Below are 25,446 nucleotides of genomic sequence, written 5' to 3' on the forward strand. Positions count from 1 at the left end.
ATTGCTTCGGCTTACGAAGGTTTCTTCGGGTTACGAAAAAACCGCGGCGCTATTTTCCGCCACCGGAGGGCAGCAGAGAGCTATTTTTCCATTAGCGCCTATGGGAATTCGGCTTACGAAGGTATTTCGGGTTACGAAATTAACCGCGGAACGAATTAATTTCGTAACCCGGGGTACCACTGTATTAAAGGAATTATTGCCCCCACAACTGGAGCATGAATACTGCCAGATTGGCTTGTGATTTTTGATGATGATGATGATGATGATGATGATGCACAGGAGATTTAGAAGTGCAGTATTAGGGGGAAATGCTGGACAAAGAATAGGGCAGGGTCTATGCTTGGCATTGAAAAACTGTGGGACCATAAGAAGAGCTTTAGTGGTTCAGACCAAAGGGCTGCCTCACCAAGCTGTTGGAAGCTTATGGAAGAGATAAAAATGGAATACCCATCTCCCACTTGTATTACCCATTTTATTGCCTTTGACACTGTATTTCATATATAGCTATTAGGAGTAATGGCTTGGATAGTCTGTCCAGGAATTTGTCTTCTCTCCTTTTAAAGGTGTCTGATCTGATGGCCATACTGTTGCTTATAATAGGATATTCCAGTTTTGCTATGCATTGTGTGATGAAATCTTGCATTTATCTGTCTTGAAGCTCCACTCTTCAACTTCTGTAGATGATCCCAGGTTCTGGCATTATGAAAAAAGGAGAAAAATCTTTCTGCTTTCTATTTTTAGGCACCTATCACGCTGATCTTTTTTATTATTATTATTTTTGCCTGTGCTAAGCGTGGCTTGTATTTTTCTCTACTGTCTTACATGTTTTTGATTCCAAGATGTACGCTAGCAAAACAATTCAGAAAGAATATCCTGTAATACAGATTAATCCCAAGTGTCAATCATTTGAGATTTAGGAAATCTGGAAGATAAAATCTGAAATATAAAGCCTTAATTGCCTCCTTTCAGTGTGTTTACAATTGCCTGCCAGTAGGTGGCATTCTAGCAGCAAAATGTCAAAGATGGAACAGTCCTTCCTTCAGTTTCCTGAATAGAATACAGTACCTGTATCAGCTTGCATCATGGAAGCCTTGCAGGTAATTAATCAGATAGCTAGCTGTCTTTACTTGGGACAGTGAGGAATTTGGGGTGCCAAATGCAAAGTTGCTTCTGCACAAACTGGAAGCAAAACATTAAAAGTAATTATGGTACCTGTAATATCTGTAATCAGGGGATTAACAGTCCTTTAAGAAATGCAAGAATTTATAATACCACTGCTTTTGGTTTAAGAAGTAACATTGATTCCCCCCCCCACCCCATTTGTTAGATTATTTTTTTAAATGATGAAAAACAATGTGGGAGTAACTAATTACTCAGAGTAACAAGTAGAAAATTACTTTTTAATCAAAATTAAATAACACGTTTGTATTTTTAAAAATTAAAATTTCAAGTCCTTTTTCTGCATCAAAGACTTGGAACCAATAGGTGCATTCTGGACATAAATGAGGTATGCTTTTGTTTGGTTTTTGTTCCTTTGTGGAGTTTTCTAAATTAGATATTTAAAGTGCATAGCATTAGTACTTAGTTGTTAACTGCCCTCAGGTTGACTTCAACTCATGGTGACTCCATGAATAAAACACCTCCAAGGCCCCTTGTCCTCAACTGCTCTGCTCAGATCCTGCAGGCTCAGGGCTGTGACCTCCTTGATTGAATCTATCCATCTAGTATGTGGTCTTCTTTTCTTTCTACTACCCCCTCCCCAATTAGCATCTTGTCTTTTCTAGTAAGTCATGCCTTCTCATGATGTGGCCAAAGTATGACAGCCTCCGTTTAGTCATCTTGCCCTTCCCAGTCCTAGTCTTCTTTTGATTACCAGGCTGCAATCTCTATTCCAGGGGTAGGCAACCTTTTTGAGCTGGGGGCCGGGTTGCTGTTCCTCAGACAACTGGGGGGCCGAAGCCAAAAAATAAATAATTAAACAATTTCTTAAAAATTTAAATAAATAAATAAAACGGGACAAATGTAGGACAACATTTTCAAATGGTGGACACTTTTTTAAAAAAAGTGGAGGACACGCAAAAAATTTTGCTGATTTTTAAAAAAATGTTAATATAAATGCATGTTTCTGAGGCGTCTATAGACAATTGCCCCCCTTGCCCCTGCGCGCGAGAGGCCAAAGGCCCTGGTGGCAATCAGCGGCAGGACCAGGCTGGGGCCAGTCCCAAGGCCTCGAAGGGCCGCATCCGGCCCGCGGGCCGCAGGTTGCCTACCCCTGCTCTATTCTGATCAACATATGGGAAATCTTGAACTATTTTAATTTCCTCATCTAGATTGAATTTATGTAAATCGTCCATGGTCATTATTTCTGTTTTCTTAATGTTCAACATTAAGCCTGCCTTAGCATTTTCTTCTGTAACTTTTCTTTAGTACTTGTTCCAAACCTTTGTTGTTTTCTGCTAATAGTGTGTTGCTTAGATTGTAGATATTTCTTCCTCTGAGAGAGTGTAGGTCAATGCTTCTTTTAGGTTTTCCTGGGATGGACTAAGCTCTCACTTTTGCCATTGTACTCAGAGAAGTGGGTGATCCTTTTTTTAATATATAAGAGTTAACATACATTACATTTACCTGTAGAAAAACTGACCCAGGTTTTTGGAGGTTGATTTTTTAAAATACAATTTCTAGACTTATACATAAGTATATACAGTACAGTATCTCCATTTCCCTAAATATACAGCTCTTCCCATTATAAAGCCTTTTGATCTAAAATCAATGGCCCTTGTGGTCTCTTCCAATTCTGTGATTTTAATCTAAAGCTACTCTGTGTATGATATTTTCTGCATATAGGTTGACCAAATAGGATGATAGAATGCAGCCTTGCTTAACCCCTTTGTTGATTGGGAGCCATTCTGTTTCTATGTGTTCTAACAGTAGCCTCTTATCTTGAGTACAAGTTACAAATCAGGACAATAAAATATAATGGCACTCCCATTACAGTGCAGCCTTGCTATCTTCTGGATCCCTCCACAGATAGTAAAAAACGTGGGACCTTACGTCCCATTCTTCTCAATGGGCATGCACCCCTACTTGCACTGCTGCATGTGCACACCCATTCAGAAAGCCAGGGCTTGCTAGCCAAAGCAGCTCAAACCACAGATGGCAACCCTGTGCTTGGCACGGGCGTACTGTACTTTAAGAGCAATCCATAGCTTTTCATGATCTGTGCAGTCAAGTGCTTTGTGTAATTTATAAAGCACATGCTTAAATTCTTCTGGAATTCCCTGGTGTGTTCCATTATACATCTTATGTTTGCAATGTGGTCCTTAGAGCCTCTTCTTTTCCTGAACCCTCCTTGCATTACTAGAATTTCTCTCTATGATAGAAGTCTTTGCTGCAGAATTTTGAGCATAGCTTTGCTTACATGGGAACTTAATGCAATGATCCAACTGCAACTTTTACTGCAAATTTTAGTGTGGATTGTAACAGTTCTATTGGTATGTCATCTGTTCCTGATGATTTATTCTTCTCAGTTTCTTTGAGTTTAGTTTTCATTTTACTTTCCAAAATTTGAGATTCATCTTCGTGTGATTCTTCATCCCACGTGTCATTCATCTTTTCAATTCTTTTATATAGCTGTTCTCTGTATAGTTTTCATCGTCTTTTTATTTCCTCTTGGCCATGTTATTTTGTTCCTCTTCTGATCTCAGAGCATTCTCACCCTTTGAATTTGCAGATCTTGTGGAAGAGGTCTCTGGTTCTTCCTTTTTTGTTGTTGGCTTCTATTTCTCTACATAGATTATCATAGTAATTTTCTTTATCCTTGCACACTAATTGTTGAACAGTTGAGTCCATGGTTCTGGATTTGTTCCTGTCTGCCTTTTCCTTTGCTACTCATCTTTCCTTTATTGCTTGAAGTGTTTCATCTGTCATCCATTGTTTCTTTTCTTCCTTTTTGGCCACAGATAGCATCTTTCTGCATTCCTCCTTGATTATGTCCCTGGCTTCAGTCCAGAATTCTTCTGGTTTCCTGTCAATTAGGCTTAATAGTACAAATCTATTTCTCCCTTTATCTTTAAATTCTTTTAGAATGTTCTTCGGATCATATTTCAGAGCATGATTTTGTGTTCTTCAGCTTGATCCTAATTTTTGACATTAGTAGTTCATAGTCTGCGCTGCAGTCTGTCTGGTCTTGTTTTTGTTGCAGAAATAGAGCTCCAGCTTCTGTTCCCAATTATGTAGTCTATCTGATTTTTACACTGACATTAACACTAGCATTGGGTAGTCTTGCTATCTGTCTGTTATTTTCTGTACAGTAAACGCTGGCACAAAATGCAATTTTTCCAGGCAGAAAATGCTGTTTTCTATTCAAACCAACCACATGTGAATTTTACACAGAATAAGACCCCATTTAAAGCATATTCCACAAAGAAAAACTTGTTTCCTGTGCAGAAAATGCCGTTTTCTTTACAAATCAACTAACTGCAAATTTGGTGTAGAGTAAGTCCTCAATTACAGCATTTTCTGTGCAGGAACCAGCTTTTTCTGTGCAAGAAATAATATTTCTGCACAAAAAATGATATTTCTTGTATGAAACAGCACATACACAGAATTTTGCACAGAGTATATCCTGAACTTCAAGGATTCTAGTCAGTCCAGGATTTTTTTCCTTAGGGTTTATTGACACTAACATACACAAAAAACATGTTTTTCAAAAAATAAAATATTTTTAATATTCTTTCCAGCTGTATTCAAAACATATCACTTTATTAGTGATTGATGAGCTGATTGTTCATGTTTCCTAAGTTAGAAGCAAGGAACATCTGGCCCAGAGATGGGAAAATCCATGGCCTATGAAATGACCTAGGTATCGGTGGCGTCACTAGGGTTGACGTCACCTGGTGTTTATTTAATGGTGTCACACACAAACACCGTTGACCTCCTGTACCACATCCATACAGAATCCTTAGTAATGTTTTTTGTACTAATTTACTCATAAATTGTAATTCCCATGCATCACTGAATGTAATGGTACTAAAACAACTATCAAAATTTAAATTATACAGTGGAACCTTGCCATACGCGGGGGATCCGTTCCGGATCCCGCCGTGTATGGCGATTTCCACCTATGCTTGAGCCCCATTGTAAACAATGGGGCTCGTGTGCGGCAGCGCGGGCGCGCGCACCCATTCAATTGAATGAGACACGCCGCCCCTCGCGCGCGCCGCGGCTTGAGCGCATATGCTCAAGGCCGCGTATGGCGAGCGTGCGCATGGCGAGGTTCCACTGTACCTTTAAATTACAATATCATACACACAGAATAAACGTGTTTACATATACATAGCTTCATGTGGTGACAGTGAAAATTTGGTAAAATGTAATATTTTTAAAGATTTTTTAAAAAATCAATATTGAAATTTTAAATTTTAATTATTATTTAAAACAAAAATGGAGCCTCTCCTTTCTCCTTCAGCTGAACCTCACCTCACTCACACTATCTCTTTTGCATTTTAAAGAGATACAGGTGAATTCCACAGCTTGTTTCTGCCAAAATACTGTTAGGTGTCACCTGTTGCAGTTTGCACCCCCTGCACTACTCACTGCCATGGATGGTGAAGCGTCAGAGTGAGGATCCTTATCTATCTCAAGGACCCAGCACCTCAGAAGCCAAGAAGCAAGTAGAGATCAACTGATCTTTGGCCTCAGGACTATGACTCCATTGGCTTCATCCCTTCTTTTTATATGGGAAGAAAGCTGTCTTAGGTCTGATACATACCTTCCTTAGGCGCGGGAGTGGCGGCGGCCTTTTTTCCTCCGGAGGGAAGCCACAGCAGCCAAACCACGTGGCTTCCCTCTGGCGGAAAAAGAACCTGTGAAAAGCGGGTACTTTTTACGCCTCAAGGGCGGCGTAACGAGTGCGCCACTGGCACATTCATTACATAAGCACCGCATAGTGCCATGAGGATGCCGTGCAATGCTTACGTAACAATGGCGGCACCCTTGTATACAGGGTGCCGCCGTTATTATGCCATTGTCACGTGCTAGGGTTGCGCTCTGCTCTGAGCCAACCCTATCACGTGAGCACTGAGGGCCTGCCTGTACGCCGGGGCCTCAGATGCCTTCTTCAAAGGTGCTACTTAGAGCCACATTTGAACCTGGTTTTCTTCTCCCTCACCTTCCCTGATCTGAGAAGATGCAGGAGGAACAAAACTGGTTTCAGATTTAGCTGACATATGGAGGAGAATCTGTCACCCACTGGAAGAGCAATCCACCCAGTGCTGTGTGGGGTAGTCTGTAAGGCCAGGTCAGTTAACCTTCTTACATTCTGATAAGATTTATATAGATGTAAATATATAGATTTAAATTTATATATTAAATATAAACTTATATTTATAAGAGAACCAGCATGGTCTAATGGTATAAGTGTTGTACTGGTACCTCTGGAGACCAGAGTTCAAATCCCTGCTTAGCAAAAAAAAGGTCACCATTGGTTGATCTTGGGCAAGTCACAATCTCTCAGCCACAGAGGATGGCAACCACAAACTTCTTCTGAATAGATCTTGCCAAGAGAACCCTGTGATAGGACCGCCGTGAGTCAAAGTAAACCAGAAGAACATAACAACAAGATAGCACAAAATAAAAGTAGTTAGAAGAATATGATAAAACACAGTGCTTAGAATAACCTTTGTAACTGTTGCTATTACCATTATGCCAGTTGCTTTCAGATACACATATTTATTCTTTCTTTAGCCTTCCAGTCAATGTATTATCAGACTGTGTGGCAATGCAAAAATAGATAATGTATCTGTTGACACAGCTGAAAGTCTCTTGCATCATGTAATAGCTAACACAAGGTTTTGAATTAGCATCTTCTAATTCTAGCACATATTTTGTGGGCTCCAGCCATCAACTTAAGCAAGCTTCTTCCGCCCTCAGAATTTGTAATTGCTGTGTGTGTACAATCGATGCCAGGTGCTAATATGCAATAAAACCCTGTACATTATAAGGCCCTTTTGATTACGTGCCTTGCTCTGTATCAGGTTTGCTGGAGGGAAAATGTAATCAAAAAGCAAACCAGCTTACCTTGTGGTTTATATGATAAGGAGTTGGATGCTAATTGAGTGTAGCTGTTAAAAAAAAGTTGTGGAGAAGCATAATTAACTAGTGTAGAAACTGGGTTTTGGATATGCCCCTGTATTTTATATCTTTCTCTGTCTACTGATTTACACATTTGTCACCTCAGGAATCCGTAGGATGCAGCCTATGCATATACTATTACAAATATCTCAGTATTTTAAGGGCTCTCGCAGAGAAGAGGGATCAGGCTCATTGCCTGCTGACCCAGAGGTTAGGAATGGTTTGAAGTTACAGGAGAGTAGATTTTGCTTGAACAGTAGAAGGATCTTCTTAACAGTAAGAGCTCTTCAGCAATGGAATCAATTACCTAGAAAGATGATGGGGACCCCTTCTCTGGACATCTTCAAAAAGAGTCTGGACAGCTACCTGTTGGGGATGCTTTAGCTGAAGAACCTGCACTGAGCAGAGGGTTGGATTAAATGGCCCATAAGTTCGCTTCCAACTCCATGATACTTTGAAAGTTCAGATAGTACTGTATATACTCATGTATAAGTCAAGAAATTTAGGTCAAAATATTGACCCAAAAAACCTGAGTTGACTTACCCACGCCTCAATTTAAGTACCGTATCTTAAATCTTATTTAAAAGAAGTAACTATCTCCTGGTGAAAAGCAAGAGTATAATGTATGAAGCACCAACCCCTTCTACTCTCTCATTCATCCAGTTTTAGTAAGCACAAAGAGCTATGTCTGCTGGAATTTCATAAGCTCTTTGACATTGTTTTGCTTTGCTTCATCCTTTAGATCCTTTGCTGTATGCCCCTAAATTTTATCCTTGACTTATCCACAGGTCATAGCAAAATCCATAATTTTGGGCCGAAAACTTGCCCTCGACTTTATACATGAAGTTGACTTATAGTCAAGTATATAAGGTATATTTGAGACTAACTGAAAGAAAGAAATTGGCAGCATGAGCTTTCGTAGACTTAGGTCTACTTTTTCAGATGGATTTGGTGGACTGGAAAGCCAGGGACAGTCCCTACCTTTCCACTCACCAAATGCATCTGAAAAAGTAAACTTAGGTCTGTGAAAGCTCATGCTTTCTTTCTTTCTTTCTTTCTTTCTTTCTTTCTTTCTTGTAATATTGGTGTCTGGTGACATGGGGTGCAGTGTTTGCATGCCAACTTACCTTTTGCTTCCCTTACTTGCTACTTCCATTTCAAGAGGAAGTGTGGGAAAGCTAAAGGTAGCGGAATTCTTCTTTAATCCTTTTCTTCTCTCCTTCTCTTTATCCTGCTTTAAAAAGAAAAATAGAATTGCATAGTGCATCTGTGAAATGGTACTTTTGCGCTATAAGACTAAGGGTGGGGGGATAAAAGTTCAGAAAGAAAAATTATCCTTCAAACTATAGGACCACATTGGCAAACCACACAGTTTGAAAAAATAAAAATTCAGAAGAGCCCTAGAACAGATTCAAGAAATCATTACATCCAAAGAATGGAAAGGGTATGTTGACACAAAGTAAGTGAACATAGAGATGACAACTGTAAAACCTGAGGAACTATATACTGAGACATCACATTTCTAAATCATGCTAAAAGAGCTCTAAGTCTGGATCCAATTTTTTCTTACTACTGCTTCATGATTACAATGTGGTAGAAGGAGACCCAGCTCCAAGCCTTTGAAACAGTTATTTTGTCAAATAATTTCTTGTTCTGAATAAGATAGCAATAACCTTTTAATTTTAGTGTGCTTTTAGGGCTAAAGCTATGAACTCAAACAATGATTATACACCATTCAACAAAATAGTAATAGGGCCTCAAGGAGACACTAATCACTAAGTCCTATGATGTGTACCTAATGCAATGCAAAGATGTTTCTCTCTGTGAATGCATCTTCACTGTAGAAATAATGCAGTTTGGCACTACTTTAACTGCCATAGCTCCATCCTACAGACTAGTGGGATAGAATCATAGAGTTGACTGAGACCACAAGGTCCATCCAGTCCAACCCGCTTCCATGCAGGAACTCTCAATCAAAGCATCCCCGACAGATGGCCATCCGGCCTCTGTTTAAAGACCTCCAAGAAAGGAGACTCTCCTACATTCTGAGGGAGTGTGTTCCAGAATCAAACAGCCCTTACTGTCAGGAAGTTCCTCCTATGTTCAGGTGGAATCTCTTGTTTGAAGTTGAGATTGTAGTTTTATGAGGAACTAGCACGCTTTGGCAGAGAAGGCTACAGACCTTGTAAAACTACAAATCTCAGGATTCCATACAAAGGACCTACGACACTTAAGATCATGTCAAACTGTATTATTTCTACAATGTAGATGCACACACACTGTGTGTGTGTGTGTCTCATCCTCACACTGTCAAACAATTCCAACCAGACACTTTTGGTTGTCTTTGGCCTATGTGCAATTGTATTGTACTCTTGTACAAATTTGTACAACTCTCTGCAAAAGTACTTCAGAGAAGAAACACCATACATATCAGAGATTTGCTGCAGGGGTGAAAAGTAAGAGTCTGTCTTAAGTTTTTGTGGGTTTTTCCGGCTATGTGGCCATGTTCTAGTAGAATTTCTTCCTGACGTTTCGCCAGCATCTGTGGCTGGCATCTTCAGAGAATGTTTGCCTAGAAAGGACTTGGCTATATATATATATTGTGTGACCTGGAAAGGCAGGAGTGATTTGCATGTATATTGTTTGTTGCTAATGTCAGTCCTCAGGGCATGAGGGTCTGCACAAGAGGATTAATGTCTGCTTGATTAGTGCTCATTGTCTGCTGGGAAACCACTGACCCTGGGAGATTTCTCATTTGCATTTGTTGAGTCTTTGGGGGGTTACACACCAAAAAGTATGTGCTTGGCATGTACTAGGGTTAGGAAGGGGCGTCCTTTCTGGACGCCTCTAACCCTAGTACATGCCGAGCACGTACAAAATGGCGTCACCATTTTGACGTAGCGGACGCTTAGCGTCCACAAATCGCAGCACAGAAATGATGCCGCAGGCGCACCGTTGGCGCCTTGCAGTGTCATAACCATGCCGCAAAAAGAACCCGCTTTTTGCGGGTTCTTTTTGCTGCACCAGGGAATCGCGCGGTTTGTCCACTGCGGTTCCCAGGCGCAGAAAACATGGGCGTTGGCAGAGTGCCCTTTTTGGGCGCTCTGTAAAGCGCCATAATCTTGCTATCTTTCAGGACTGGTAGTATGTCTTAAGCATTGCCTTTCTTGATTGTTAATACAGTGGGCCCATGTTATCTACTGAGATTTAGTTCCATTACCTCCCTCCCCCCATGGATACCAAAATTGGTGGATACTCAAGTCACATTAAATATTAAGGCATAGTAAAATGATGTACTGTACCTTATACTGTATAAAATGGCAAAATCAAAGTTTCCTCTTTGGAATCCATGTATTGTGGAATATTTTCAAGCTGTGGTTGCTTAAATCCATGGATAAAAAGTCTGTGTATGAAAAGGGCTAACTGTATGTCCTTTCCCTTTAAAGGAAGCCAAGTAGAATTGTGGGACAGTGGGGGAAATAGACTGTAGAATCCTGGGATTTGCTATTTTATAATTGTCAGACTGAGATCACTAGTGCCTCATCAAACTACAGATCCCAAGATTTCATGGGCTACAACCATGGCAGTTAAGATGAAATCATAATGCAATCATTAGTGTGGAAGGGCCTTTGAATATATATGAAGAAGATTACAGTCGCCTCTCCGTTTTTGTGGGGGATCAATTCCTGGACCCCCTCCCCTCGAAAATGAAAAATCACCAATATTCAAGTCCCATTGGCTTGAATGGCAGTGTGCGTCCATGTACCCAGAAATATAATTCTGAATTAGAAATCCATTTTCTAACATGGTTTTTAAAAACCCACATGTGTACAACTAGGGCCTCATTCCCACTACAAAATAAATCATTCTTTGAGTCGAAGTGATGAAGTGATTTAATGCCGATTAGACGTTCACACTATTCAAGCCATGATCAAACCTACCTGTTTCAATTGAATCCACTTCGCGTTCACATTCAGCAATGGATTGATTCAACATGGAGCCGCCTGACATAGGTGACCACACCACAGGAACCAAATCAAATAGACAACGCATTCACACTTGTGCTGAATTGATTCATTTCAAAAGAAGTGGGGAATGCTGCAGATCCCGAATAACTGGTTTGAATGGGTTTAGCACTGCACTCCCCTTGGCAAACTGTGCCAGAAATTCAGTGCAATTGCAAACAAGGCCCATTTAAATCAGTTCAGATCAGTTTGAAAACTGGTTTATTATGTAATGGGAATGAGGCCTAGGAAACAGGTTGGCATAGCAACGTCTTATTCTTATGAGCATCCTAAACATTTGGATAATCAGGAAAGGGTCTGAATTCTACGTGAATTCTTTTTGAGACCATTGAAAGGAATGGGCTCAAGCACACCAAAACCTGTTCAGATTGGAACTGCTGGAAGTGAAATATTGGGTGCTATGCCCACAGAATCATTAGTGTGTGAACCAGATTTAGCATTGCCAGTGATCGTGTGTGATCTGCTGAGACTATTGCTGTGTTTACAGTGTGCTTCAGCCAACTTCAGCCAATACAGAGACTGCAGATTACAGAATGATGACTGGTATCTTGGTTGCGCTGGCATCTGTTTTGCAGTGCAGTCATTCCATGGGATTTTTCCCTTTCTATTTTAAGAAGTCCCATACACTTTGTGGTTCTTCCTCCAGTTTTGTGCTGCAGGTGTAAACAGAGTTGCAATAGATCAGATTCTGGGAGGACTGTTCCAGTTTTGTTTCCTGCTATATATACTGTTCCCACCACAAAATAACAATGTTGAGAATGGGGTTGGTGCTGAACAGCCCAACCCTGTTTAAAATAAACAGAAACCTTACACATTCCTGTCACACTGCATGGGTTGCTAATGTCTTCCCTTTAAACATACAGGAGTGCATTTCAGAGATAAGCAAGAGAGGACTCAACAGGTTTGTGGAGTAATCTTGTTAGGCTGTTCCAAATTACATTACACATGCCATACTTGAGCAGCCAGAAACTCCTGGATTCTGTCATACCTTCTGTTCCTCTTCAGATACATTGCTCTGGGACAGATTTCTTCAACTTGGTGGCCTCCAGAGGTGTTGAGCTACAACTCCCATCATCCCAAGGATGATGGAAGATGTGGTGGAAGACATCTAGAGGCCACTAGGTTGTGAAAGGCTGCTTTGCAGCCATGTGGGGATTTTATTAGTTCTGTTTAATGAGATGTAATTATATCTAGAATGAACCCAGCATTTGGGTTGCTACCGCAAGCTAAAAAAAAAAAGCAAACTAATGATATGCACGCAGCTAACACAGCATGAAGAAAGCTGGGCTACAAGTTTTTCCTCCTGCCATGCTCACTTTCCACAGACAGAGAAAATGTGAAGTGGAAAATCATTCAGACTTGACACCCATTAGCTGTTTTCTTCCAAGCTGCAGTCCACCATCCTCTAAAGTCATACACTTCTGGAAGCATGTAGCACATGCTTTTTTCTAAGTGTGTAGATTTCTCTCAGGATTTGGCAGAAGACTGCATAATCAGGAAACATTATGTTTGTGTGTCTGCCTCTTGACATACATAGTGTAGGTCTATCCTCCTTTCTGCTTTCCTTACTTGCCTTCTATCTGCCATTGTATGCAAAATCCAGAAACCTGGTTACCAAAACAGATAAGAGGGATAGGTAGTTCATATAATTATACATTCTGGGGTGTGTGAACATGCCACTTGGTTGACAAGTCTGAAAACTTTTTTTAAAACCTCCTCAGTTAGTAGCTAAGAAATCAGTAAAGAAGCTCCTGGTTCAAGTCTTACCCCTGCTGTAAGCACAGTTAGAGCATCCATAGGTCTTCTGCACAGCTAACTTTTTGTCATATCCAATTTTCTGCTCTGAGGTATCAGTTCTGCATGATAATAGGGCTTTTCAGTTGAGGTGGAGACAGAGGTGCATCTTCCCACATCCCTTCCCACACTTCAGACTTTCATGCCTTTACTGGCAGATCCAAAATCGAGCCACTGCATGGAAAAGATACATATGTGTGCACTTCTACTCCTGCCCAATTTAAGCCCATATACCAGTGATGGCGAACCTATGGCATGCGTGCCAGAGGTGGCACTCAAAGCCTCTCTGTGGGCACATGTGCCATTGCCCCAGCACAGAGTTTGCCAGAGTTTGTTACTAGAAAGTCAGAAGGACATGGCACTTTGCAATAAATAAGTGGGTTTTGGGTTACAGTTTGGGCACTTGGCTTCTAAAAGGTTCACCATCACTGCCATATACATTCACCTGATTGTTTTTATACAGTTAACTGTTGATTTGCAAGCTGTATCTGCTGATTCTTTTCAAGACTACTTGAATTACTGGGAGCAAGTCAGTAACGAAATAATTATCTTGCCTTTACAACAAGACCCATGTATGATGCAATGTAACCATGCTGCCTCTGTGTCACAACTTCAAGATATCTTCTTCCCCTTCCTATCATAATAGGCAGACAGTATTATTGCCATCTTTAGAGCTGGATTATTGGGGTAGTCAGGGGTGTCACTAGGGGGGTGCCGACAGCATAAGTTGACACTTCAGAGCAGGGTATCATCTGGTGCACTGGTGGAAGGGGCAACTTTCTGGGTCTGGTGGGCTCTGTTGGCCAGGTGGGAAAGCAATTCACCTCCTTCAGAAACAATCCATTTTGACACCACTTTAACTGCCATGGCTCAATGCTATGAAATCCTAGGAATTGTAGTTTGTTTGGGGACCAGAGCTCTCTGACAGAGAAGGCTAAATGTCTCATAAAACTATAATTCCCACAATTCCATAGCATTGAGCCATGGCAGTTAAAGTGGTGTCACACTGGATTATTTCTGCAGTGCAGATGCAGTCTTGGTGACCTTTTTCATTTCTTGAGTGATCTGTAAGGGACTGGTATAGCACTGGGTTCACATATTTTAACAGTTTGCCTGTATTATTATTATTATTATTTCAAGCTTGGTAGAGAATGGAAGACCTCCTGATCCAGCTGACTGGGCTGTTACAGACGTAGTTAATTATTTCCGAACAGTGGGCTTTGAAGAACAAGCAAATGCTTTCCAAGAACAGGTGAGTCTATGTGGAGAGTCCATCGTTTCCTATCAACCTTTGCAGGCTCCATTGCAAGCAAATACTACTTAGGAATGGATTGGTTAAAATCAGGGCTAGAGAGCCATGTTGACTAGAGGACAGGGGGCAGTTCTGGGTGCTTTCCTCCAAAATTTAATTTTAAATTTTAAATTAGCTGGATATTCAGTTTGTTCCTGAAGATAACAACAAAATGTTTCCCTAATTTCCATTACTAGTGCCACAGCTGTAATCAAACCAGCACGTTTACGAGATGCTTTGCACAGACTTGACTTTCTGATGCATATGAAATCATTGGGGTGGGTGGGTGGGTTGGGGAATGATTATAGGCTTTATGTGTAACTACAAATGATAGTAGCATTTACATAATTGTTGTACTGGGATTAGCCACTGTGGCTCTGTAAGGAGAAAGGTGCTGATCCAGCAGGGTTTATGTACTCATCTGTATGCCTTATTAGTTAAGTGTTCTTTACCAAGCATCTACCAGATTTTATGACTGAGGAAGCTGAACTGGGAAAGCACAGCAGGATTTACAATTAGGCTGGGCTTGAAATGGGATCACAGAGCCCCTAGAGGGCGTTAGTGCTTGATTCAATCTTGATACTTGTCCATGAAGCATGTCCATGTATTGAAGGCTGGCTCCATTGCTAAAGACAGAAAAGAAACCGATTGCATTCACATTTACTTATGAAAACATCTATTTCACACTTCTTAAAGCTGGCAACAGAGTGAGGCCCATCCTGCCTTGGAAATGTATTCAATGCATTTCATGGAAGAAGAAAAAAATACATGCAAAACCAAACATAGATGTTAAAAATATACGGAAAAAGTGTATATTTGGAGGGGGGAAGTATTCCTATTTTAATCAGTGGCAAAATTCACATTGTAACAACATATTTGAAAAATATGTAATTTTTAGAAAAAGTATGCACACACATATGCACAGGTTTCTGTGCGAGTTGAAAAATATCTCAAGACACTTGATAAGAATAAGTTGCTGGGGCAAGTCATGCATATCAGTGAGATTCTGAGAAAGACGAGATGGGGGGGGATGATAGCTTCAGAGATTTCTTCCAGCAAGGTAATGAGTTGAAAAAGAAAGAAGACTCATTTAGTAGTCTTAGTAAAGATTGCTATCTTGTCATAGAAACCTTCCAAAAGCAAGCCAAGCCAAACTGTGCCAGCCACACCTTTTGCTGGCCTTCTTCTTAAATCAGCAACACATCCCTATTTTTCTTTGTAGCCTTTTTGCACCACTGTAGGAGCCACTAATTTGTGACTTCATCCTATGCTGCCGCAGTTATATTGAGAAAGCCAACATGGCTGGGATCAATTGCATGGATTATCCTGCTCAATTGCTGCTCTCCCTTTCTGGCTAAGCAGTCACTGGGTTCCAAGAATGTCTTGATTGGCTTCAAGAGCGTATTCCAAGCCTCTTGAATACTGCTGCAGCATGGTGTAATGAAACCATGAAAAATCAGTTGTGGTTGTTGTTAGCTATCCTCAAGTCAACCTTGGCTCATGATGTCCCTGTGAATGAGACATCTCCTACCCTATCCTCCACTGCTCTACTTCAGTCTTGTAGATTCAGGTCTGTGACCTAATTGAGTCTTGCCATCTGGTGTGCAGTCATTCTCTCTTTCAAAAGTGCATTTTATGGACATATAGGCATATAGACATGGATTTTTAAAAGGATGAGGTAGAAATCACTGAACTTGATGATTATTAGAAACTTGTTCTGAGGTCACTTCAGCCTCTGGATTTTGAACATGTGAGAAGATATAAAGCAAGTTCAGAGGCTTTTGTCCTGGAAGAACGGTTGATAAAAAGAGAGCCACCCAAATGTCCTGTACGAAAAGTGATTGTGTGTGTGTGTGAGAGAGGGGGGAGGGTGGACTTTGAAAAAGCCCATTTGTGTGTCTTCAGAAGGTAAGTGTTTAAGGTTTTTCTTCCATAAAACAGGCCAAAGAAGCTTTGAAATATTTTGAATTCTTATTTACAGCCTTCCAATTGAAGTATGGTTTTATTGCACGCTGCACGTTTATCAGTACTAGCTTTAAAAGAAGTCTTCATGGCACCTCCGGTTGGGATTACATACACATTTTGAGATTCTTTGGCTATTTTGAAAATACATTCAGACCAACTGTTCGCTTCCCACAAGGCCCAGTAACCAAAAGGACCTTGTTTGTTGTGAAGGGGTTCCGAACATAGTGGATTCAGCAGCCATTGCATGTTTGTCAATCACCATACCAGCAGAGTTGAACTGGATGTGAACTGCATGTCTACAGAAATACTTGTGCCACTTGATTGCCAAAATGTCGTCTTTTAAAAAAATCAGTATGTCTTTGTCTCTTATGCTGGGAATTCCCACCCATCAGTATCATTTGTAAGGAACTGTTAAATATTTACTCCACTTGGAAGATGTTGGGTTTCCAGGGTACACTGAATTTGCCACAACTCAGAAGACTGAACATAGCTCTTAAGAATAGCAACTCATGTAATCTTTACTCTCCTATCACATATGAACCGGTTCCATGAACTAGTTATAACTACTTATAAGGACCCTGCTAGTATAAGGGTAGGGAATGTGCAGCCCTCCAGATAATGTTGGACTGCAACTCACATCATCCCTTAACTTTGTCTATACTGGCTAGGGCTGGTGGGAATTGCAATTCAACAATATCTGGAGGACCTACACATTCTCCATCTCTGCATAATTGTCACATACTCTGTGTTGTGATAGTATGTGTGTGTAAATGTGCACTCCCCTTGGGCCCAAAAAAACAAAACCCCAACCTAAAGGAGTTCACAGGGCTGTTGTTATGTGTCTTCAAGTCAACTCTGACTTACGGCAACCTTATCATAACATTTTCTGATAAAGATTTATTCAGGGAGGTTTGCAGTTCCTTCCTCTGAAATATCCCTGGGGGATATACTTGGGGGTCTCCCATCCAAGTACTAACCAGGCCTGACCCTGCTTAGCTTCTGAAATTAGACAGAATTTTTTCTTCAGGATGTTTAAGTAAGCCACAAAGGTATAACTACAAAATTGAAACATTTAACAAAAACAATAAAATGCAACTTATGAACAAGTCAGTTTAAAACAAGGATGGATCAGTGAGTTTGGGTGTGTCTCTGGCCATCAAAATGCTTGTTAGGGTGACCCCATGAATTTCATAGGGTTTTCTTAGGCAAGGAATAATCAGAGGTGGTTTTGCCAGTTCCTTCATCTGAAATCCAGCCTACAACACCTGGTATTTGTTGGTGGTCTCCAATCCAAGTACTTACTAAAGCTGACCCTGCTTATTGTCCAAGATCAGAAAGATCTGGTACCTTTAACGTATTTAGACTGTGATATACTTGAAAAGATACACAACACTAAAGCTTTAATAAACTCAAAACAGCTCAGCTCAGCTCAGCTCTGCTCAGCTGTCATTAACAACCTGGGAAGAACAAATGGCCTTTACCATCTGCCAGAAAGAATAAAAAGAAACTATGTTCTGATACTGTTAGATGAATGTTCATCTGTGAGCATGTTCATGGTTCCATTTCCACTATCTCATCGTGTTCATGGGTAGAGATAACCCATAACTGTGGAAAAGTATTCATTCCTCTGGTCACAGATTTACCGGCGGTGGCAGCCGTATTGCTGAATGAAGTAGGGGTGGGAGTCATGCAGTCTTCCACACATTGCTGGATATTTATAATTGTTGGCTGTGTTGGCTAGGGCTGCTGAGATTTGCAGTCTACCACCACCAGGAGACTGCATGATTCCCACCCCTGTGCGGAAGGAACATGCGGAAGTGTTCCTGTGCAAAGGCGGAACAAAGGGGATTACAATCCAAGATACTAATTTTTAAAATTACATGTTTACAGAGGATATTGTGAATGAGTGTAAGTTCTTCTTACACTCCGTTTTTTTTCCTTCCAATCTCAAGATGCCTACGGATTCTGAATACTCAGGCAAAAAATGCCCCACCTTAAGAAACTCAACTGAAAAATCAGGAAAATCACAGCTGTCAAACTTAACTCAAAGGAAACAGAAGGAAATCACCTATAAAAACAGGAACCATTCATCTTCTCAGTTCCATCAATTCAAAAAGATTTTGATAACACATTTTTAAAATTTATATCAAACTCTGTTCATTAAAATGGTCCCAATAAGTTGCTTGAATACTGTGTGTGTGCTTGATGTCTACAGTTGTGTTTGTTTGGGGGGTTTTTTTGTTTGTTTGTTATCCACCATGCAAAATTAGTCACCTTGAAAATGCAACTGGACTGGGTGGGTATATGAATAAATGTAGACCTTTATATATGTACAGTCAGTACTCTATACCCACAGATTTTTTTTATCCACTGATTAAAGCATCCATGGCTTGAGAATATTTTTTAAAATATATAAATTCCAAAAAGCAAACCTTGATTTTGCCATTTTATATAAGTAACACAATTTTACTATTCCATTGTATTTAATAGGAGTTGAGTATCCATGGATTTTGGTATCCACAAGGGGTCCTGGAACCAAAGCCAATAGGATACCAAAGGCCTACTGTACAGGATAAACTATAACTGACTGTGCCATTTTCAAACTCAAAACACACAACTGTTGTCTTCACCCTTCTGTTATGCACTGATGTCATCATCTAGTTGTACAGGATGAGCATCGCTTGCACATAACCAATGGGATTGCAATATGCAGAGTAGTGAACTCGACATAACGGTGAGGTCACAATGTGTACCTGACAGTTGAAAACAGCCTTTCCTTACCTAACTGACCTGATTGTCAGTATCCCAATACTCTGACCTAGACCTCAAGGAATGTAATTGCATACAAGACTATTTAATATTTAACATTATTATAGACTGGTTTTCTTTGGGTTATGGGGAGGGGGATCTATAATATCTTACAACTGTAAGACTGACATGGAGCCAGAAAAGATTGAGGCAGGACTCCGATGTTTGCCAAACTAGAGGACGGAAATATTGCTTAACCCTGTTTGAAGAAAATGGTGAATTACTATGACGTTCTCGGAGTTCCAAAAACTGCATCTGCAGATGAGATTAGAAAGGCATATCGACAGTTGGCCTTAAAGGTGCATCCTGATAAAAATCCAGGAAACAGACAAGCATCTGAAAAGAAGTTTGTAGAAATCTCCAAAGCATATGAGGTCTTATCTGATGCTAAAAAGAGAGATGAGTATGACAGATCCAACAGAGCAAATGCAAGAGGAAGTGGAGGCAAGCATGATGGTGGACACAGAGAAAAAGGGCATGAAAGAAGGCATACTGAGACAGACCTTCATGGCCACAAGACTTACATTGAAGTACACCAGGGGATGAATTCCTTTTCCGTTCATATGGTTGGTGATCTTGATGACGTTTCTTTCTCTATCAATGGGGTGTCACCAATTGCAGGAACCGGGTTTACTTCCTTTGGTCCTGAGATTACTGTGGACTACTCCTCCTCTCCAAACAGCGATGGCAGAGGGAAATTCAAGTCTGTCACAACAACCTGCAAGATTGTGAATGGCAAAAAGGTTATCACTAAAAGAACTGTGCTGGATGGCAAGGAGAGTGTTGTAACTGAGGAAGAGCCATTGATGGACTAAGAGGCTCCCAACTGTCATTGGTAAGGAAGGGATGTACCTTCTGTGCTTGAGAAATGTACTATCGAAAACCTGTGCTGTGTTCAGTGTTGTTTGAGAAAGTATCTGACCATGATTGGCGCATCAGGCAAACCTAATGATGAATAACAAATTGATTTAATGGAAGTGGTTTCTTCAGTCTATTGTTGGGGGAGGGAGGTCAAGAGAAGGAGAGAGATCTTGTACATCCTATCTATGAAGGTGTGCTCAAGCAACTGTCACAGTTTTATTCCCCCCCCCCCCACCCATGATACTATGCTTGAAAAATATTTGTGAGAACTTTTTGCAGTCACTGCCATTAGTCATCTTGTTGAAGCAATGATGACTGAATAGAGGGGTTTTCCTTCCATCGTTTTTCTCTGCATCTCAGAATGATGTATTGAACACAAAAAGATTTCTCAGTTCACGTTTCTCTTTATGGACAAAGCAGCAGCCTTTTTCAGTTAATTCTGATTTTGTCCTGTTTGTGGAGCATTGTTCTGAGTCTGTTCAGGAAGAGTTGATGGCAAAGGTATTGCAAACAGCACTGTAATCTTTTTATTGATAGGACCACACCTTGCTGGGGTGAAGGGGATGTTAATCTTCCCTGGAGCCATTCTATCTAGGGTATAAGAATGGGCCTGGGATTATGTAAACCATTGTGGCATGAAACAAGGAGGTTTGCTTGAAGAAAGTCTAGAGCTTTTTATTATGCCTGTTAGGAGAGGGGAATGTTTATCCCTTTACCAGGATTTTATAGCCGAGACCTCGAACTAAATGATAACTAGAAATATCTTACAAGGACTGCTTTCAGGCAGCCTGCTGCCTCTGGACACTCCTTTTTTGCAATTTAAGCACTAGAAGATGTTTGTTCAAACACTAGTGTTATTTTTCTTTAAAAATACAATATTTCTGTTTAACAGATCTGGATTAACTCACTCTTTAATGAACACCTGTGCTCAGAATTGTCTGATTATAGTTCAGAAAATCCTGCTATATTTATATATTTATATATTGGGCTAAATCTAAACATAGTCCTACCTAAAATAAACCAGCCAAAATGAATGGGTTTTATTAATCACAACTCATTCTGCTACCACACTGTAGAATTAATGCAGTTTGACACTGCCATGGCTCCATCCTGTGGAATCATGGGATTTTGGTGTTATGCACCAGAGCTCTCTGACAGAGAAGGCTAAATATCTGACAAAACTATAAATCTCAGAATTCCATTGCATTGAGACATGGAAGTTAAATCAGTGTCAGACTTCATTAATTCTGCAGTGTAAATGCAGGCTTCAATTGATTTTGATAGACTCATCAAAGGCTACTTATCAGCTAATCTGTATCTGTCTGAAGATCTCTTTTATCACCTTCTGTTCACTTAACATCCAACTTGTGAACTACAGTAAAATCCAAACAGGCAGAGTTAGAATCAGCACTCTACTTAAGCACTCAAATCTTGGAATCTCAGGTTATTTATATGGGGAAATGAAGAAACATTCTGTTACATAGTCTTTTAGGTTATTCATTAAATACTGTACATTCGTGGATAATCAAATATAGTTGGCCCTTTGTATCCATGCATTCCACTATCCATGGCTTGAAAATATCACACACATCCCAAAATATCCAAAAAGCAAACCTTGTTTGGAGGCTGCACTGCTGGCACATCATCGCTGCATGCACCATCTGGATGGTGCTGCGCAGCTGTGGCACACCCATGACGTGCTAGGGTTGCGGGGCATATGCACGCCCTGCCCCCAAGCAATCCTAGCACGTTATGGGCGCAGCGCAAAGGGCCCGTCTGTATCAGGCCATAAACACCAAATGAATGCTCAGCCTGTAACACCAAGCCCCCTAGTCAGCACAGCTGGTGGTGCAGGATGCTGGCAGAAAGCACGAGGTGAAGATGTTGCATCTCCTTGCTCTTTTCCATACTTCCTCTAGCAAACAAGACTGCAGTTAAATCCCACAGGAAGTAACGAAGGAGGATGGATGTATATAAAGCACACACAAGACTGTAGATGCATATTTTCCCACTTTCTGGACACTGTTCAAAGTCAGATATCCAGGTTTTATCTTGCATCCTTAAGGCCTGACTGAAAATACCACCTGGGTGGAAGAATATCATGCAGCATCTGATGCCTTTGACATGAGGACCCAAAAATAATTTAAATTTCACAAACAGAATCCAATCACAGCTTTCCAGATATTGCCAGAGGATAGTGATGGATCCTTCCATCTCTTTTGGCAAAGGATTATTCACATTATGTGACATGCCAGGCCAAATGTAGCCTCTCAGCTGTGTATGACGATTCATTGGGTCTTAGTTTTTACACTCTGCTGGGAATACCAAGAACAAGATTATCAAACAATAAACAGACCATGCTATATATGACAAGATATATGGATAAGGTAAATTCCCTGCATTTAGATTATTCACGGATCTCATTCATTCTGAGGGATCCTGACCAGTATATGAAACTTTCAGAAAAATTGTCTAGTCCTATCCTTGCTAGGCTTTTCCTATGAACATTGCCATCTGTGAAATGTGTCTGAGTGGTTTGATGCTTACTGTGTAGCAGTTTCTGGGACTTCAGCAAACTAAAAACCATGCACATTTTATGTATGGAAAAAGCCATGTAAAGAAACATTTTGTGATATGATTTATTTAGTTTTGGGGCTACAGTAGTTATTTATAGGTATATTTCTTGCTTTATTAATGTTCTTTTCTCATTGACATGTTTTGTTCCTTTATGACTTGACAGCATAAATAATACATGTCATGCATGCAATCTCAAGGATCTGACCACACAGCAGTACAGGCAGGGACAAGCCTCTAACTGGCTTATTATCTTTATACAATACTCAGTTACCAGATGCAAAATGTCAGTGCCAACTTTATCCCATATGATTTTTGCTCACCATAGCATGTGCTGCCATTAATTTTAATTGGCAATATACTCAGGTATGTATCATTAAAATACATCTTGAATGCTAAATTGATCAAGAAGATTAAGGTTAATTTTAATATTAGCTGATGTCGCAGCTTTGTTTGCAAGGGTTGGGAATGTCAAAAAAGAACATGATGTGTATGTCATTGATTTTGTTATTAGCAGGCTGTTTGTACAATCTCATCTGTATTGAAGTGGTACAAATTGTGTAGCTAATGCCTCTATCACTTATGGTATCCAAAGCCATAACCCACTTTTCTTAACCAAACTTTATGACTCACAGAATCAGCCTTGGACAGATTCACTTAGGAATAAGCAGGGCTTGGAAAAGTTGCTTTCTTAGATTATAATGGCCATGCTAGAAGACTCAGGGAGTGATCATTCAAAAGAGTTAACTTCAGAATAAATTCAGGGTCTACAGTCAGAACGGTGGCAAATTGAAAATCAGTAGGAGCAGGGCAACGTTGTTGTGATGGGGAGATAATTATACAAAAATTTGCCCTGAGCAAAGTCATATTGGCCCATTTTCTTATCATGAAAGTAAGCCTGGGTCACTCTAGGTCTCACTTTTGTGACACTACACAATCAGTATGTCCGGTTCAACTGGTGATGCAGAGGAGAGGATCTCCCCCCTCAAAAATAGTCAGGAAAGAGATTTCAAGAAATCAGCTGATAAATGGTGAGGACTCTAAAAAAGTGGGAGTTGTTTGATATGACTTTCAGTTGGAACAGTCTTTGTGTTTTCCTTGATTTCTCAGCCTTTTGCATTCACAGGGCAACCCTCTTCTTTCTTTAACATAACTGGTTAAGCCAAAAGAAACAGACCAGAGTGTGTAGCACCGAGACAGGAAAGATCAGGAACTGCTTTGGAAAAAGCCAAGCAGGAAGTCCTTTATTTATAATCTCCCATACGCTTTCATAGCACCTGTGAGAATGAACTGGAACCTAACCAGTGTTCATCCCCTTAGTGGGAATGAAGTTGTGCCCATAGGGAAATATTTAGTTCTAGCCGGTTAGGAGGAGGAGGAAGTGGCATTTGGAAATTCTAAGGAACACGAGGGCCTTTTTAGTGGCAGTAGGATGCTGATTCTCTGATGACCTCAGTTCCCGTTTTGGGTTTCATACCTTGTTGAAATTTATGTCACTGCCTTGCTTTTCTATAGTGTTGTACTTATTCATTAATTTCTACCTTAGGAAATCGATGGAAAATCTTTACTGTTGATGACAAGGAACGATGTGCTGACTGGACTTTCATTAAAACTTGGACCTGCCCTGAAGATCTATGAATATCACATCAAGCCTCTACAGACACAACATCTCAAGAGCAGTTCTCTATAATGGACTATCCTACTGGGACCATGTTGTATCTCTGCTGTTCAAAATAAATAAGCTACATTCGTTTCATATTGATGGACCTTTATAAAAAGACAGTATGTGCACATAGAGAATTTAAACCAAATCGCACTGATGTAGTTAATATATGTATATCCTATTGGATAGCTTTAGCAATATGCTATATGGTGATAATTGAACTGATGGGGGAATAGAATTTCTCATTGTTCAGGTATGTGACCAGCTAAATATTCTTTTCTAGAAGAGGCTATATTTAAAGGAAAGGCAAGTAAAAAAGAAGAGTAGTACTTAATATGAAAGCTAGGCAGAAGCACTGATTTTTTAAAAAATACTGTTTAAACCTCAATATGCTAGCCGCCATACAAATTATTTTGCCCAAAATTCATTGGAACACAATATGCCCTTTCACAATTCTTCGTTATTTTAGTGGTGTTTGAGACCTATTTCACAATGGATTTTACTGTAATTTGAAAAGAGCTTTTATGTTTGGCTCAGCAAAAGATCCCGGTTTTCAAGCTACTAAAGTGATTCCTCTGGTAATATGAGTAAGAGATTTTGAATTGGCCTCCCCCATCTCTTTTTTGTAGAGGGATTCTAGTTTTGATTAAGGTTTGTTCACAGCATATTGAAATGTTTTAACATGGTGCATGCCGAGTAGGCTAGCATCTTTTGATGGCAGCACTTAAAGGTTATGGCATTCCCGCTGTTGTTTCTAGGTTGTGCTAATGTTTGTTGAATTTTAAAGGGCCTTTTGTGAGAGGTACATTTTTAACTGTTTGCATTGCTTTGTGAGAGAAAGTTTGTTTTGTTCTTGTTCTAATTTATAACTTATTGACTAATAGTTTTGCTGAAGAAGTGTAAAAATTGTAAATCTCTGCATATTTTTAAAATACAGTGTTCTGTGGTGCTGTAACAAATTATTTTGCTATGTGACTTGGCTCATGAGCCCAACACCAGTTTCTGAAAAACTAAAGAATGCTGGGTTATGACTGTGAATTTCTGTTAAAGGAAGACTCTAGTTCAAGACTTGTTCTGTCAACAACAATGTTGATATACTTCAATTAAATTTGGGTTTGAACCTTTTTTCATTGGGAAGGTTTTGTCAGTCATTGTATACTTTTTCCACCAATACTGGAGACAGCAAGAAGCACCTTAATACAGTGAACAGACCATCTCTTCCTTTCAAGAACCATTTCACATGCAGAAATTAAGCAGGTAAGATATTTGTCCACTTTCTGTGAGTCCATGTTGGGAGGAGCTTCCATTTTGAAGAAATTTACTTTGGGATTCAT

General features: G+C 40.1%; 1 protein-coding gene across 8 annotated transcripts in view; it reads left to right on the plus strand.

Annotated features, from left to right (window-relative positions):
• The window catches only part of SAMD13 (sterile alpha motif domain containing 13), a 43,231-nt gene extending 17,989 nt beyond the window's left edge, over positions 1–25,242 (plus strand). For 2 of the 8 annotated variants that reach the window (XR_006103277.1, XR_006103278.1), the window contains exons 4-5: positions 14,091–14,202; positions 18,159–18,399. Coding sequence is in view for 4 of the 8 variants with exons in the window: in XM_042461325.1 (XP_042317259.1) it covers positions 19,227–19,829 (603 nt within the window). In the remaining 4 variants the exon portion in view is untranslated. Of the gene's footprint in view, positions 1–14,090; positions 14,203–18,158; positions 18,407–18,718; positions 19,850–23,995 lie in introns of those variants that run through there. The other 6 variants (XR_006103275.1, XR_006103276.1, XM_042461326.1 and 3 more) reach the window with 6 other exon arrangements.
• The last annotated feature ends 204 nt before the right edge of the window (positions 25,243–25,446 follow it).

This window comes from Sceloporus undulatus, chromosome 4 (assembly GCF_019175285.1).
Source record: "Sceloporus undulatus isolate JIND9_A2432 ecotype Alabama chromosome 4, SceUnd_v1.1, whole genome shotgun sequence".
Taxonomy (NCBI): domain Eukaryota; kingdom Metazoa; phylum Chordata; class Lepidosauria; order Squamata; family Phrynosomatidae; genus Sceloporus; species Sceloporus undulatus.